The 15983-nt window shown below is 41.7% G+C and overlaps 1 protein-coding gene across 3 annotated transcripts in view; it reads right to left on the reverse strand.

Moving 5' to 3' along the window:
* TRAF7 (TNF receptor associated factor 7) overlaps nt 1-15983 on the reverse strand; it is a 123630-nt gene that overhangs the window by 16280 nt on the left and 91367 nt on the right. For all 3 annotated transcript variants that reach the window (XM_053694417.1, XM_053694419.1, XM_053694418.1), the window contains exons 15-16: nt 13217-13256; nt 6896-7012 (exon numbers count right to left, since the gene is read on the reverse strand). In XM_053694417.1, coding sequence (XP_053550392.1) covers nt 6896-7012; nt 13217-13256 — 157 coding nt within the window. The remainder of the gene's footprint in view (nt 1-6895; nt 7013-13216; nt 13257-15983) is intronic.

A 15983-nucleotide genomic window follows, 5' to 3' on the forward strand; every position in this document is an offset into this window, starting at 1 on the left:
ACTCTCACTACCTCAAGCTATATCTGAGCTCCTTTTTTCCCCCCTTCTTCCAAAATCTCCACCCCCCATGTCTCTATAACTGTTTATAATGCCATCATTACCCCAACCTCACATGCCCGATGTCTTGGGGTCACACTGGACTCAGATCTTTCTTTCACTCCTCACATTCAGTCCTTGGCTAAAGCCTTCCGCTTCCACTTTAAAAACATCGCTAAAATTAGACATTTCCTTACACAAGACACAACAAAGATTTTAATCCACTGTCTCATCCTTTCCCGCCTCGACTACTGCAACTCTATCCTCTCTGGTCTCCCTAGCTGCCGCCTAGATTCTTTACAATCCATAATGAATGCCTCTGCCAAGCTCATCTTCCTTGCACGTCGCTCTTCATCTGCCGCACCTGTCTGCCAATCCCTTCACTGGCTTCCTCTTGCCTCCAGGATTAAACACAACATTCTCACTCTGACACACAAAGCCCTCAATTGCACTGCTCCCCCTACATCTCAGACCTTGTCTCCAGATACTCTCCCTCCCGTCCCCTTCGCTCCGCTCATGATCTCCTACTCTCCTCCTCTCTTATTACCTCCTCACATTCTCGTCTTCAAGATTTCTCCAGATTGGCTCCCATTTTATGGAAGTCTCTGCCTCGCTCCACAAGAATCTCCCCTAGTTTTAAAAGCTTTAAGTGCTCCTTGAAGACTCTACTATTCAGGGACGCTTACAACCTACACTAACCTTCCTATCTCCACTGCTATCCCCTAAAACCCCACAGCATGTAAGCTTATGAGCTCAGCTGTTTGTAGTTCACCTTCATAAAAGCCGACTACAACAGTGCAACTCTCGGCAGAACCCTCTCTCCCCATTTGATCCCTGTAATCGTTTTTATATACCACCTATGTTCATAGCGCTGCGGAACCTGTTGGCGCTCTAAAAATACCTGATAATAATAATAATAAAATCATTAACCCATATTTTGGCATTGGATTAATGTTATAAATTATTCAAGTAAACTGTAATTGCAATATTTGATAATTAATTTGTTTTGGGTTAAGGTAGATGTATAGATTATATTGTGTCCATAATACATAGGTACCAGAAAATTAAATCAAATATTAATTAATATAGATGTTTTTATAGCCTACTTGATATAACAACTAGACATATATATTTGGTCATAATCAATACACTATTTTCTACATAAATATAATCAATGTGTTTATAGAGATTAACTGGTCAGAACTCAGGAATTAATTTAATTTCAGATTAATTATTAATATTTATAATAATTTCTAGATACCTCAATAGCATTTTGGAATACACTACAGAAATTATATAACGTTTCACTGGGGTGTATTGATAAGATTCTATTATATTAATTGGAGGTATTGCTGACAATAATTTTATGATTGATTATTAATATTGATAATTCCATTAATACAAAATATTAGGTAACTAAATAACACTTTAGTAGCTTACAAGTAAAAATTTAGAGCACGCACAACATCCAAAAGACGTTAGTTATGAGGAGGAGGATTAGGACAAAAAGAAGGAACAACAGTTTGCTGATTAATGTTTCAATTTAGTACGAAGGACGCCTTATCTGCATGAAAAATAAGGTACAGGGAATCACACTGCAGAGCTGAAAGCTCAGAAACTCTGCAAGCAGAAAAATAGCAAGAAGAAACAAAACCTTCCAAGATAAAAATTTTGCATCGGCTCAAACGGAGCCTGCTGCAAAACTTTAAGAACTAGGTTAAGGCTCCAAGGAGGAGCAACACGTTTAAACACAGGCCTGATTCTAACCAGGGCCTGAACAAAAGCTTGATCATCTGGTAATAATGCCAAAAGTTTGTGCAAAAGGATAGACAGTGCAGAAATCTGACCTTTCAGAGTACTGACTGACAAACCTTACTCCAGGCCATCCTGAAGAAAAAATTAAATTTGGGGAATCCTCACCCGACTCCAAGAAAAACCTTTAGCTTTTCACTAAAAAAGGTATTAACGCCATATCTTATGGTAAATCCTATGAGTAACAGGTTTACGAGCCTGAAACATAGTATCAATGACTGCCTCCGAAAAACCACGGTTAGACAGGACTAGGCGTTCAATCTCCAAGCAGTCAGCTTCAGAGAATCTAGATTTGGATGGAGGATTGGACCCTGAATTAGAAGGTCCATCCTCAGAGGTAACCTCCAAGGTGGAAGAGATGACATCTTCAGCAGATCCATGAACCAGATCCTGCGAGGCCAGGCAGGAGCTATGAGAATCACAGAGGCTCTCTCCTGTTTGATACGAGCAATGACTCATGGATGGAGAGCAAACGGAGGAAACAGGTATGCTAGACCGAAATCCCAAGGGACCACCAGAGCATATATCAGGGGGGCTTGAGAATCTCTTGACCTTGAACCTTACTTTAGAAGTTTGGCGTTTTGACGAGACGCCATCAGATCCAACTCCGGAAACCCCCACCTGAGGGTTATCATGGAGAACACTTCCGGATGGAGAGCACACTCCCTGGGATTAAAACTCTGTCTGCTCAGAAAATCCGCCTCCCAATTGTCAACTCCTGGAATGTGGATAGCAGATAAGCTTCTGCCCACTGCAAAATGCGAGTCACCTCCTTCATGGCCAAAGAACTTCGAGTTCCTCCCTGGTGGTTGATGTAAGCCACTGAGGTGATGTTGTCCGACTGGAATCTGATAAACCGGACTAAAGATAATTGAGGCCAAGCTGTCAAGGCATTGAAGATTGCTCTCAACTCCAAGATGTTTAAGGGAAGAGAAGACTCTTCCCGAGACCACAGGCCCTGAGCTTTCAGAGAACCCCAAACAGCTCCCCAGCCTGACAGGCTGGCGTCCATAGTCACAATCACTCAGGAATGTCTCAGGAAGCAAATGTCCAGAGACAGAAGTCCTGTGAAATCCACAACGAGAGAGAGTCTCTCCGATAAATCTGAATGGTCTCCGTTCCATTGACGGAGCATGTAAAGCTGCAGCAGTCACAGATTGAACCAAGCAAAAGGAATGATGCCCATAGAAGCCATCATCAGACCAATCACCTCCATGCATTGAGCCACTGATGGACGAAAAGCAGACTGGAGGGAAAGGAAAGAAGCAAGAAGTTTGGATTTTCTGACATCCGTCAGGAAAATCTTCATGGACAGGGAATCTATGATTGTCCCTAGGAAACACACTCTTGTAGTTGGAACTAGAGAACTCTTTTTCCAGATTCACCTTCCTCTGTATGAGATTTTGCTAGTTGAAAAGATGACGCCTGAACCAAGATGCCGTCTAGATAAGGCGCCACTGCAATTCCCTGGGATCTGATCACTGCCAATAGGGCTCCCAGGACCTCTGTGAATATTCTGGGAGCCGTGGCAAGACCAAAATGGAAGGGCAATAAAGTGGAAATGCTTATCCAGAAAGGCAAACCTTAGAAATTGGTGATGATCCCTGTGAATGGGAACATGTAAGTACGCGTCCTTCAGGTCTATGGTCGTCATGAACTGACCTTCCTGGACCAATGGAAGAATGGAACGAATAGTTTCCATCTTGAAGGACGGAACACTGAGGAATTTGTTGAGACACTTTAGATCTAGGATGGGAAGAAAAATTCCCTCCTTTTTGGGAACCACAAATAGATTTGAATAGAATCCTGTTCTTTAGAGGGACTGGTACAATAACTCCCAGGGAGGATAGGTCCTTTACGCATTTTAAGAAGGCCTTCCTCTTTACCGGGTTTGAGGATAATCTTGACAGGAGAAATCTGCCCCTTGGAGGGCAAGACTTGAATCCCTTTCTGAAACCCTGGGATACTATGTCCACAGTCCATGGATCTGGGACATTGCGTATCCATGCCTGTCGAAATAGAGAAAGCCTGCCCCCCACCTGATCCAAACTTGGATCAGGGGTGGACCCTTCATGCTGATTTGGAGTCAGCAGAAGTCTTTTTTGTATTCCCTTGTTCTAGGTCTGGTTGGATTTCCAAGTGGACCTGGATTGGTAGAGGAAGACTTCTGCCCCTTAAAGTTGCGAAAGGAACAAAAATTAGAAGTCTGTCGACCCCTAGGTCTATTGTTCTTGTCCTGAGGTAGGAAAGATCCCTTTCCACCCGTAATCTTTGAAATTATTTTCTTCAGACCAGGTCCAAACAGAGTTTTACCCTTATAAGGTAAAGCTAAAATCTTGCCCTTTGAGGAAACATCAGCCGACCAAGATTAACCACAGAGCTCTGTGGGCTAGCACAGTGAAGCTAGACATCTTAGCTCCCAGTATAATTATTTGCATATTGTCATCACAGATAAAGGTATTGGCCAGTTTAATAGCTTTGATCCCATCTTGGATCTCCTCTACCGTAGTTTCCTCTGAAATAAGATCAGACAAGACATTGCACCAATAAGATGCTGCTCCCGCAACCGTGGCGATACTCGCTGCAGGTTGCCACTGTAATCCGTGATGGATGTACATTTTTTTAAGTAAGCCTCTAGATTCTTATCCATTTGATCCTTAAAAGAGCAACTATCCTCTATAGGAATGGTAGTTCTCTTAGCAAGAGTAGAAATAGCTCCTTCTACTTTAGGCACAGTGGGCCATGAGTCACGAATAGAGTTAGCAACAGGAAACATATTTTTAAAAACAGGGGAAGGGGAAAAAGGAGCCCCTGGCTTATCCCATTCCTGAGCTATAATTTCAGACATCTTCCTTGGAACAGGAAAAACCTCCTCAGAAGATGGAGAATAATAAACTTTATCCAGTTTAGAAGACTTCGAGGGGTTGACAACAACCGAGGGTTCAGAGTCGTCCAAAGTAGCTAGAACCTCCTTCTGTAGTAACCGGAGGTGTTCAAGCTTAAATCTACAATTTACGTCTTCAGATTCTGAAAATTTTCCTGTTAAAGTGTCAGAGTCTGAGATCTCACCTTCAGAAGCTACTGAAGTATTTTTCTCATCAGACAATTGAGAAAAATTGACTAATGCAGACTTATAGGGATCAGAAACCTTACTACCAGGCAAATGTTTAGATTTCCTCTTACGCTTACCTGAAGAAGGGAAAGCTGGCAAAGCCGCCGATACTGCAGAAGTAATCTGAACTGCAAAATCTCCAGGTAAAAACACACCCCCAGGTGGTTGAGAGGATACAGAAGGCACAGTATGAGAAACAATTAAGGCTTGGGACGTTTGAGGAGAAAGCTGAGGCATGTCATGCACAGCATTATCCTGAGAGACACTTGACTCAGAAGGGAGAATTTTTTCTTTAAATTTTAAAGTTTTTGCTAAAAATGAGGAACAAAACTGCATTGGTAGGGAAATCTGGTTCTCTAAACATAGCAAACATTTATGGATCTGGCTGCAGGGCAGAAAGCAGCTACATAGGTGTGACAGGCACTGCACTCCCTGTCATGGACCTGTAGTAAAAGAAAGAGCAGAGTAACCAACCCTGGCTTTCTACAATGTGGTAGCAAACTTGTTAGAAGTAAAGCAAAGACTACTTCGCCACCTTCTAACTGCTAAAAGCCACCACTACTCTTACTAAAGAGATTGACATGGACACAGCTAGACCCCAATCCTTGCTTGCAGGGAAAAATACCCATAAAAGGATTAAATATCTTCAGACACCAACTTTACACATCCTCCATTGACAGAGGCAAAGAGAATGACTGGGGATTATGGGTAATGGAAGTTACATTTAACAGCTTTGCTAGGGTGCTCTTTTTCTCCTCCTGCTGGCCAGGAGTTGAATATCCCACTAGTAATTGGAATGACGTTGTGAACTCTCCATGCCATAGGAAAGAAATGTGTTTTCCACAGGTGTCTGAGGGAAAAAAACATGAGATTTTGCATTTGTTAATTTAAGGACCACTAAATGCAGTAGAATTGCATAATTAACAAGTGCATAACTAAAGGACAATACTATAACACCTACTCTGAATTTCAAATAAGCAGTAGATTTTTTTGTCAATTTATTTTTTTCTACTATTTTCCAGCCCCCTGTATCATGTGACAGAAATCAGCCAATTACAGACTAGTATACGTATACCCTGTAAGCTTGTGCAAATGCTCAGTAAGAGTTTGTTCCCCAGAAAGTGTGAATATAAAAAGATTGTGCAAAATTTGATAATGGAAGTAAATTGGAAAGTTTCTTAAAACTGCTGCTCTATCGGAATCATAAAAGGTTATTTTGACTTGAGTGTCCCTTAAATGTCACATTTATTGGTAAAAAAATAAATAAAGATAATATATTACACTATATTAAATTTAACACTCATTATCTGCTGGAGCATGCCTAGAAGCAAATAAGCTGTTGTGAACTCAGTTAAAATACAATGCCTGTGTTTCTGATGCTAAACACTGATAAGGAGGGGTGGATCAGACTAATCCAGACACCATGGCTATGTAACCAATTTTGTAAAAATTATTTTAAAATACTTGCCAGCAATCTTTAAACATTTTTTTATGCAAACAATTTTTTACTTAATTAGCCCTTTTAGGATATGCACAGAGCTCAACATGTTTTATGGCACTTTAATAGTAATGTCTAAAGTATTATTCTATTGTTTAGCTTTATGGAATATGTGGGTGACTTAGAAATATATGATATATATATATATATATATATATATATATATATATATATATATATATGTAGCATTGTACAATGTGTGTCACTACAAACTTTAAAGACTAAATATTTAAACTTGTAGAACACTATCATAAAATTTGGAATGTTTACAGCCTCGACCCAAGTTTGTGTATGACCCCTGCACACTCTGACCTTAGGGTGTCTCAAGACCCTAGATGAGAACCTCAGGTATAATGTGCGCGTGACTGCGCTGCCTTGTGAGCACCCTTTCTGTATGTACACATATAGCTTCCCACTGCACGGGACTTCCCACCAACCTTAATCGCTTTCAAGGACCCGCTGAAGAGCATGTTATGTGAAGAGACCAACGTACACACAGGGTTGTCATGAGCGCGGATAGTGTTCACCTTCACTAGATTCTGAATATCCCACACCTAAAAATAAGACGTCAGATCAAAAGTATATTTGCATCACTATTACATTCACACTAGGAGAATTGTAATCTTCTCCTTCCCCCCAAAATAAACAGATAATGGGCCAGATTACAAGTGGAGCACTAATTAACAATCCGGCTCAAGTGTTAACTGAGCTAGAAGTTCGGCATTTTGCACCCGTATTTTAAGTTGAAAGTAAAACTATTTCCACTCACACGCTAACCCGACGAGTGCAAAAAGCCGAATATTGTGTGCAGGTTCACGTATTTCCCCCATAGAAGTCAATGGAGCAAAAAAAGTGGGACAAAAACTAACACCCTACTCATGCGCAAACACGACATGAAAAACAAAATTTATGCTTACCTGATAAATGTATTTCTTTCTTGACACGGTGAGTCCAGGGATCATCATTAATTACTGCTGAGAATATCACTCCTGGCCAACAGGAGGAGGCAAAGAGCACCACAGCAAAGCTGTTAAGTATCACTTCCCTTCCCACAAACCCCAGTCATTCGACCGAAGGAAAGGAGAGAAAGGAAACAACACAAGGTACAGTGGTGCCTGAGGTTTATATAACAAAAAAACACTCTAAAAAAACAGGGCGGGCCGTGGACTCACCGTGTCAAGAAATAAATACATTTATCAGGTAAGCATAAATTTTGTTTTCTTTCTAATGACACTGTGAGTCCACGGATCATCATTAATTACTGTTAGGAATCAATACCCAAGCTAGAGGACACAGATGATAAGGGAGGGACAAGACAGGTAACCTAAAACGAAGGCACCACTGCTTGAAGAATCTTTCTCCCAAAAGAAGCCGCAGCCGAGGCAAAAGTATGCAGAGAGGACCAAGTTGCAGCCTTGCAAATCTGTTCCACAGAAGCTTCATTTTTGAAGGCCCAGAAAGAAAAAACAGCCCTCGTAGAGGGAGCCGTGAGTCTCTCAGGAGGCTGCTGTCCAGCCGTTTCATAGGCCAAATGAATTATCCTCTTCAGCTAGAGCGAAAGAGAAGTAGCCATAGCTTTCTGGCCCATGCGTTTCTCAGAGAAACAGACAAACAAAACCGGAGACTGACGAAAGTCCTTAGTCGCCTGCAAGAAGAATTACAGCGCATGCACCACATCTTGGTTGTGCAACAAACGCTCCTTAGAGGAACAATGATTTCCTGATTAATATACCTGTCCGAAACAACCTTCACCGAGAGTTCAGAGACTCTCCATCTAAGGAATGCATAGGCTCAACAAGCCTGCAAAAATCCCCTCTAAAAACAAGGATAAGACTCCAGGAGGAGTTAAACAGATTTAAACACAGGCCTGACAAAAGGATTGCACGTCTGGCACATCCTCCAGACACTTACGCAACAAAATAGACAAGGCAGAAATCTGACCCTTTAGGGTACTTGCTGACAAACCTTACTTCCAGACCCTCCTGGGGAATAAACAAAATTCTAGGAATCATAACTCTACTCCAAGAGTAGCCCTTGGATTCATCCCAATACAGATATTTACGCCATACTATATGGAAAATCTCTCTAGTCACCGGCTTACTAGCCTGTATCAAGGTCTTAACGTCCGAATCTGAAAACCCACGCTTAGAGGGAACTCAATCTCCAAACAGGCAGCTTCAGAGAAATGAATTTTGATGAGAGAAGGGACCCTGATCAGAAGGTCATTACTCAGAGACAAACACCAAGGTGAGAGAGATGACATCTCTCTAAATCTGCATACGAGGTCCTGCGAGGTACACAGGGAAAATTTGAATTACCTACGCCTCTCCTGTTTGATACGATCAATGATTTGTGGAAGAGGAGCAAACTGAGAAACAGTGATGTCAGACTGAAAACCCAAGGAAACGCCAGGTGATTTAACAGAGCAGCCTGCTGATCTATAGCCTTTTAACATAACTTCAAAGCTTGGCGTACTGCCATCTCCAACTCCAGCACCCCCCATTGAGGGTTAACCAGGAGAACACCTCCGGGAGAAACTCCCCGGGATGAAACTTTTGACTGCTCAAGAAGACCGCTCCCGGTATTCACTCCTGAATGTGAATAGCGAATAAACAACGAATGTGAACGTCCGCCCACCAAACATCCACACCAATCATGGCAAAGGAACTCCAGGTTCCTCCCAGGTGGTTAATGTACAAACAGAACCGGAAAAAACGGTTAAGACAACCGAGATCAAGCCATCAGAGCAATGTAGATCACTTTCAACTCCAAAACGGATATGGGAAGAGCAGACTCCTCTCAAGTCCATAATCACCAATCCAAAAGGCTAGTGACCGTGGTCACTATTACTCAGAAAAATCTCTGGAAGAATGTGCCCCGAAACAGAAGCACCTGAGAACTGGAGAATGCGGGTAACATCCCGCTACCTCTCGCAAGCTAAGCGAGCACTCTACCACAAATTCTAGATCTATCCCTCAAGACAGAGCCACAGGATCCCCTGGTCCCCTATGTGAACATGCATAACAGCAAACACTCAGATGGAATCGAGCCAAGGAATGATGTCCAATGAAGCAATAATCAGACCAATTAGCAATAATCAGACCAATTACCTCCATACATCGAGCCCCTGAAGTGTCAAACAGTAGAATGCCAAAAAAAGGCAAGAGGAAAAAAATCCTCTCTTTTCTGACCTCTGTCAAAAAAATATTTTCAGAGATAGGGAAATTAATATGGTCCCTAAGAAACTACCCCTGTAGCTGGAACAAGGGAACTCACCAAAAAAAGGCAAGAGGAAAAAAATCCTCTCTTTTCTGACCTCTGTCAAAAAAATGTTTTCAGAGATAGGGAAATTAATATGGTCCCTAAGAAACTACCCCTGTAGCTGGAACAAGGGAACTCATCTTCAGATTCTCCGTGGATGAAGAAAACAACAAGATCTCTGTATGAGAATTTTCTTGCTGAAAAGAATGGTGCCTGAACCTTTTGACGTCCAGGAAAGGCACCACAGCAATTCTCTGAAACCTGATCACTGGCAATATAGCCCCCTTTAAGAGCTATGGCAAAGTCAAAGGAAAGAGTCACAAACTAAAGGTGTTTGACAGAAAGGCAAAACTCAGGAACTTGAATATACCCGTCTTCCAGGTCAATGATCATCATGCTGACCCTCTTGGACCAACTGGAACTATCCCAGAGGAGAAATGGTCCCTACTACTTAGGCACAGTGCGCCCTGACACTTAATGGAGACATCTCCTCAAGACAGGAAAAGTAGGACAAGAAAACCATGACTACTCCTATGCCTCCTAGAACGGTTAGGGACAGGAAAACACTCCACAGAGGAATCCTAGAATCAAAAAATGTAAGAGATTCTTTAGATTAACAACGACAAAACGTGTCTGAGTCGCATCAAGGTAGCTAAAACCTTCTTTAACATCAAAAAGGTGTTCAAGCTTAATCTAAAGTGTACAACTTCAACCTCAGATGAAGGAATTATACTGTCTAGGTCTGAGATTTCAACTAAAAAAAACTACCAAATCCTCCTCGCCAGCCTAGGGGAGAAACAACAGTGTAGCCAAAGTGGAAAAGACACCCTCAAATTTTGAAATTATAAAAGTCCTCTTGCACTTTCCTTGAGAAAAAGGAAAAACAAACCAGGCCCCAGATACCGAAGAGGATACCTGAGCTCAATTCTGTATGCAAAACACTCCTCCTGGAGATTGAGAGGGACCCTAGGGCACTTCATGTGACACCATTAAGCCTTGGGACATAAAAGGAGAAAAACTGTTGCATAGTCAGAAACAGTATCATCCTAAGAGACATTAGCTCACCTAACAATCATGCAGCACAATAATGACAAGCCACAAAATGCTACAGGGCATAACAGTCTAAAACAATCCTGAAGCACCCACATCCTGTATTTAATATTTATATAACAGAGGAGAGGGTATGAAACACATCAGGGGAAACATATATTGATATATGGAAAAAATGCCCCCAAACATAGTTATGAAGAAAACAGACCTATTCAAATATTAATATATTAAAAGAATATTACCACTAACATTAGTGGATAAGACCTCATAAGTGAGCCTATACAAGGCTTAGTAACAACTAAAATACTTAAGAGATATATTTTAATAAGAGATTGAACGACAGTTGATATCTGTAACGTCTTCTAAACCCCCCCCCCACCAATTATCGAAGTACCATGTCACTCAGCGCACAGAAGCCAAATAATTAAAACACACAGTTCCGTAGCATAAAAACATACCCCCATTTAAGTACACATAACTCAGTTGTAACGGAGAAACAAAAAGGAGGGCGTTCACATGCCCTGCTCCGAACATCGTCCCATACGGAAGCAAATGGCGCTTATCTGCCATACTTAGGGAAGAAGAGGGCGAATTTTGCCACATGCCCTGCTCCAAACATCACCCCTTATGGAACAAATGGCGCTTATCTGCCACACTGAGGGAAGAAGAGGGCGGGAGCAAACAAAGCCCATAGAAAGAGCGCACAACTAAAATTAACTGCGCGTCTCACACTGTCTGAAAGAGACTCAGTGACCTTCGCTAAGAAAGAAAAGCTTAAGCGCTTCTTCCCTTCACTAAAATGTCATGTACATTAGTTCAGTACCTCTAGGGTAACAAAGAGATATGTCGTTCATCTCAGAACCTCTAGGGCTCGGATGTCTATGCTCTGAGTCTAGCGCTTCTTCCCTTCACTCAAATGTCATGTACATTAGTTCAGTACCTCTAGGGTAACAAAGAGATATGTCGTTCATCTCAGAACCTCTAGGGCTCGGATGTCTATGCTCTGAGTCTAGCGCTTCTTCCCTTCACTCAAATGTCATGTACATTAGTTCAGTACCTCTAGGGTAACAAAGAGATATGTCGTTCATCTCAGAACCTCTAGGGCTCGGATGTCTATGCTCTGAGTCTAGCGCTTCTTCCCTTCACTCAAATGTCATGTACATTAGTTCAGTACCTCTAGGCTAACAATGAGATATGTCGTTCATCTCAGAACCTCTAGGGCTCGGATGTCTATGCTCTGAGTCTAGCGCTTCTTCCCTTCACTCAAATGTCATGTACATTAGTTCAGAACCTCTAGGGTAACATAGAGATATGTGCCGTTCATCTCAGAACCTCTATGCTATGAGTCTGTGTAAAAGTGCCTAGTGCTGTATCAGGTATCAGATTATCGGAGGGACATTATGTACCTCTATCTAAGCATATCCATGTAAAATTCAACTTGTACATTACTAATAAATGATGAGCCAAAGAACAAGGGATACTTCCAAAAAGTATTAACCCCTAGTCTCTTAAAGTCACAATAAGTGCCTGCGTCCTGCCTAAGATACCCTGCCTCAGGATATACATGTCCCATGATGATGCAGTATAATTTTAGAAGTGCATGTTCCGACAAGCATAGAAGATCAAGCACTTACCTGTATCTAGCCGTCCGGCAGGAGGACAGCTCACCCGGCTTGAGAGGATGCCGCTCCTCACAGAGACCTGTGAAACAAAGAAAGACTAGAGTAAACCTACTCAGGCTTTCTATACCCGGACAGCAACATGTTAGGAAAACTGAGCCAGGCCCACCTCACAAGTTCCTAACTGCTTTAAAGCCACCACTGCCCTACTGAAGAGACTGACGTGGGGTACAGCTAGACCCAGACTGCGATGGAAGATCAGAGCAAGCCTGCTCTGACTTCAAAACAAAAAAATCTTGATAGAAGAATCTTTATCAGACACCTAATTACTTAACCTCCTCCTTGCACTAGAGGCAAAGAGAATGACTGGGAAGGGAAGTGATACTTAACAGCTTTGCTGCTCTTTGCCTCCTCCTGCTGGCCAAGAGTGATATTCCTAACAGTAATTAATGATGATCCGTGGACTCACCGTGTCATTAGAAAGAAATGTGAATATTTTACATTCAAGAATATGTTTGCATTTAATTTCAACTCGTAATACCATTGGTAAACTCGACAAGCACAAAGACCTGCGATAAACCCCTTATTGCTCGTGCATAAACGTTAACGCTCCACTTGTCCTCTAGCCCAATATTGGCAAAAACAACAGGGACAGGACTCATAAAATCTCAAACCCCCTATTGGTCTTGCAAGCAAAGGCTAAACCCCTAAGGGTAATATTTACACACACACACACATATATATATATATATATATATATATATACACACATACATACAGACATAGGTACAACTGAGTAGATAACTAGTAAACAAAGACAAGACTTACAATGATAGTGCAGTCAGCAGATCCGCTGTACAGTTTGCTTCTAGAGAGAGAGAAAAAAACAAATTTAAAATTCTTGACATTTTCTAGAACATAAGTCATATTAGAATAAAATAAACAAGGACATATAATATAAAAGTAATGTCTGATAAATATTAAAGTTGTATCTGTATATTTAAATATGTTTAGCAACTATTGGGGCTGTTTCAATTCATAGCAGTTTGCCTGCAACTCAAATGGTTTTTGCGTTCCTTTTATATAGTATTGGTCTAATAGACTCCAAAGCTGCCTGTATCCGCGAGTAACTAAAGTCACTACAGTTCTGCAGAGTTCATAAACTATATCTGTTATATACAATTCTATAACTCTATCATTATTTATCTATCAATTCACGCTATGTCTGTTTGTCTATCTGTTTGTCTGTCTGTCTATCTATCTATCTGTCAAGGGGACTATACATAGCAAGGAGAAGGGACGTACATTGCAGAATAGAGCAGCAACTAAATTAAGAATGGTCAGAAAAGAGAGGAAAGGGGTGATTCACAAAGAGAAGGAAGAAAGAAAGGGGATGAAAGAAGGAGTCTAACACAGAGATAAGTTCGAATGAGTCTGTAATAAGGAGTGTGTTCTACCAAAGCAGATTAGGGAAGATACGTATATAGAGATGAAGGATTATAGAGATGGTGAGGGAATTAAAGGGACATTGTACACTAGATTGTTATTTGCATAAATGTTTTGTAGACAATCTATTTATATGGCCAACCTGGGAGTGTTTTTGCAACATATTCATATTTTTCCTTATTTTTTAATAACATTGTGCTGATTTTCAGACTCCTAACCAAGCCCCACAGTGTCAGATGTATACTGATGTCTACTGGAGTATTTGCTCTTCTTGTTTTCCCAGCCCCTTTCAGTGGGTGTCCCAACCTAACCTTGTTAACTGCGTGAACTGGGAGCTTCTAAGTAAGTTTTTAAAAGGTTTAATACGGGATTTTTTATTATCAGTATCTGTGCATATTCTTCTTTATAGTAATGTCTATTACACGCAGTTATATGAAAAACATAAATTATGCTTACCTGATAATTTAATTTTCTTCTGAAGGGAAGAGTCTACAGCTGCATTCATTACATTTTGGGAATTCAGAACCTGGCCACCAGGAGGAGGCAAAGACACCCCAGCCAAAAAAGAACAAAAAATTTACAGCCGCCTCATAGAGATAAAAACACGGGCGGGAGCTGTGGACTCTTCCCTTCAGAAGAAAATTAAATTATCAGGTAAGCATAATTTATGTTTTTCTTCTTAAAAGGGAATAGTCCACAGCTGCATTCATTACTTTTGGGGAAACAATACCCAAGATAGAGGACACTGAATGCAATAATGGGTGGGTACAAAAGGCGGCCTTCGAAAGGCACCACAGCCTGAATTACTCAACACCCATAAAAGAAAAAATAAGTACAAATGACGTGGAGAAAAACCAGAGCCCAGGTAACTGCACATCAGTTACACCACCGGGACAGCCAAACTAGAGACCACACAGACCCAGAGTCCATCAGGTCCCAAGAACCTACGATGCGTCCGCCCCACGGGACACGACACCCAAGAAGGTACCCGGCTAAAGATAAGGACAGCATCTGCCCCCCAAAAGGGAACCTGAGACCAGGAAATCCAAAGGAACTTTTCCCACTCAACACCTAAAAGCAACCCATGGTTGTCTTTACAAAGGCAGCACCCAGGGAAACAAAGTCTCTAGAACACAAGGACCCAAAAAACAGAATTTATGCTTACCTGATAAATTACTTTCTCCAACGGTGTGTCCGGTCCACGGCGTCATCCTTACTTGTGGGATATTCTCTTCCCCAACAGGAAATGGCAAAGAGTCCCAGCAAAGCTGGTCACATGATCCCTCCTAGGCTCCGCCCACCCCAGTCATTCGACCGACGGACAGGAGGAAATATATATAGGAGAAACCATATGATACCGTGGTGACTGTAGTTAGAGAAAATAATTCATCAGACCTGATTAAAAAACCAGGGCGGGCCGTGGACCGGACACACCGTTGGAGAAAGTAATTTATCAGGTAAGCATAAATTCTGTTTTCTCCAACATTGGTGTGTCCGGTCCACGGCGTCATCCTTACTTGTGGGAACCAATACCAAAGCTTTAGGACACGGATGAAGGGAGGGAGCAAATCAGGTCACCTAAATGGAAGGCACCACGGCTTGCAAAACCTTTCTCCCAAAAATAGCCTCCGAAGAAGCAAAAGTATCAAATTTGTAAAATTTGGCAAAAGTGTGCAGTGAAGACCAAGTCGCTGCCTTACATATCTGGTCAACAGAAGCCTCGTTCTTGAAGGCCCATGTGGAAGCCACAGCCCTAGTGGAGTGAGCTGTGATTCTTTCAGGAGGCTGCCGTCCGGCAGTCTCATAAGCCAATCGGATAATGCTTTTAAGCCAAAAGGAAAGAGAGGTAGAAGTCGCTTTTTGACCTCTCCTTTTACCAGAATAAACAACAAACAAGGAAGATGTTTGTCTGAAATCTTTAGTAGCCTCTAAATAGAATTTTAGAGCACGGACTACGTCCAAATTGTGTAACAAACGTTCCTTCTTTGAAACTGGATTCGGACACAAAGAAGGTACAACTATCTCCTGGTTAATATTTTTGTTGGAAACAACTTTCGGAAGAAAACCAGGCTTAGTACGCAAAACCACCTTATCTGCATGGAACACCAGATAGGGCGGAGAACACTGCAGAGCAGATAACTCTGAAACT

The sequence above is a fragment of the Bombina bombina genome, chromosome 11 (genome assembly GCF_027579735.1).
Source record: "Bombina bombina isolate aBomBom1 chromosome 11, aBomBom1.pri, whole genome shotgun sequence".
Lineage (NCBI taxonomy): Eukaryota > Metazoa > Chordata > Amphibia > Anura > Bombinatoridae > Bombina > Bombina bombina.